Source organism: Amphimedon queenslandica, unplaced genomic scaffold, assembly GCF_000090795.2.
Source record: "Amphimedon queenslandica unplaced genomic scaffold, v1.1 AMPQUscaffold_3051_Cont24950, whole genome shotgun sequence".
NCBI lineage: Eukaryota > Metazoa > Porifera > Demospongiae > Haplosclerida > Niphatidae > Amphimedon > Amphimedon queenslandica.
The window spans coordinates 1-1366 of NW_003556617.1; the positions used below are offsets into that span (position 1 = coordinate 1).

Genomic DNA, 1366 nt, shown 5'->3' on the forward strand with positions numbered 1-1366 from the left:
CTGCATTGAGTTTATCCATTTCCTAACTGCAATGAATGTTTCTTCGCTAGTAATATCGTACATTAATATGACGCCGTCGGCACCACGATAATATGCTTTGGTCACTGACTGGAATCTATGAAGAGAAAGGTGAAGCAATGAAGGATATTTGGATGCATTACAGTACCTCTCTTGGCCAGCTGTGTCCCAAAACTGTAAAGCAACTGTTTTATCATCAATGACTAAGGCACGGCTATAAAAATCAACACCTGCCAGAGGAGAGAGCAATCAATATACATGTACATGTCACTAACCAATGGTAGAGGCATATTTAGTGGTGAAAGTATTTGTACACAGACGGGTAAGGAAGCATGACTTCCCAACGTGAGGATTACCCACGATTAATATTTTAAATGTAATGTCAGGTTGTACTACCATTTTATCAAGGAACTGTAATGGCTATAAGAGAAAACAATCAACTTATATAATGCTGTTTGATATGTACTTGACACATATCTGGGTTAGAGTATGACTTTCTCAAACGGCTCCCTCTTCCGTTATCAGAAGGAGATGATTGAGGGGGAGGGGGAGGAGGAGGGAGGAGTTCAGTGTCAGGAGGAGAAGGAGATCTAGTTATATTACCAGCTGCAACACTGGCCAACCAGTCCTGAGGAGCAACAGTCCAATTACCTGAATAATTATACATGTATATTATAAATTATACATGTATATGTATTTATAAATTATGCATGTAATTCTTACTCGGTGGCCAGTTTAAGTCAAGGCTATTATTATTACTAGCTCCACCTCTAGTCCCCATTAGTGACACTGGGCGAGGCATAGCCCCACGCTCTACCTGTAATGAAGTCTTAGACCTTAAACGTACCCTAGCAATTATAAATAGTTATATACATATAAATACATGTAGTTAGTTCTTAATGGTTATTAGTAGTTATTAACACATACCCTCCTGTATCAAGTTGCATTTGATTTGCTGACTGTTGCTGTGTTGGTGTTGTTGCTAGGTCCAGGTGGTCTAGTTCTTTAAAGTTTACTCCGCTTCCAACCACTCCCAGTCCACTCACAGGTGGTGGTACAATAAGAGTAGGAGGTCTAAGGCGAAGCATTGTATCCCTAGAGATTGTACAAGTGTAGTAATTTCAGTGTTCGCTGATTGCAACCAAACACCCTGTACTGTAGTACAGGGGAATTCTGCCAAAAATTCAAAGGAGAGAATTCTCCATTTTTATTATTTTTCCTGATGCATTATACAAGTACTTACATGTACACGTATGTTGTGTAGAAAGTTTAAACTGATTCTGATCAAATTTGGATTTTTTATGAATTTTTAAAGTTGCTCCAAAATCGAGCCAAAGTCCCTGTACTA

At 38.9% G+C, this 1366-nt stretch overlaps 1 protein-coding gene across 1 annotated transcript; it reads right to left on the minus strand.

Moving 5' to 3' along the window:
• Positions 1-6: 6 nt before the first annotated feature.
• Positions 7-1144, minus strand: LOC109593050 (ras-related protein Rab-26-like; the record flags this gene model as incomplete). Its single annotated transcript, XM_020008309.1, has 6 exons — positions 946-1144; positions 742-866; positions 485-669; positions 294-438; positions 167-248; positions 7-115 (listed from the first exon to the last, which is right to left on the minus strand). Coding segments are annotated over exons 1-6 (807 nt in total), but the record flags the coding sequence as incomplete, so codon positions are not given.
• Positions 1145-1366: the final 222 nt, after the last annotated feature.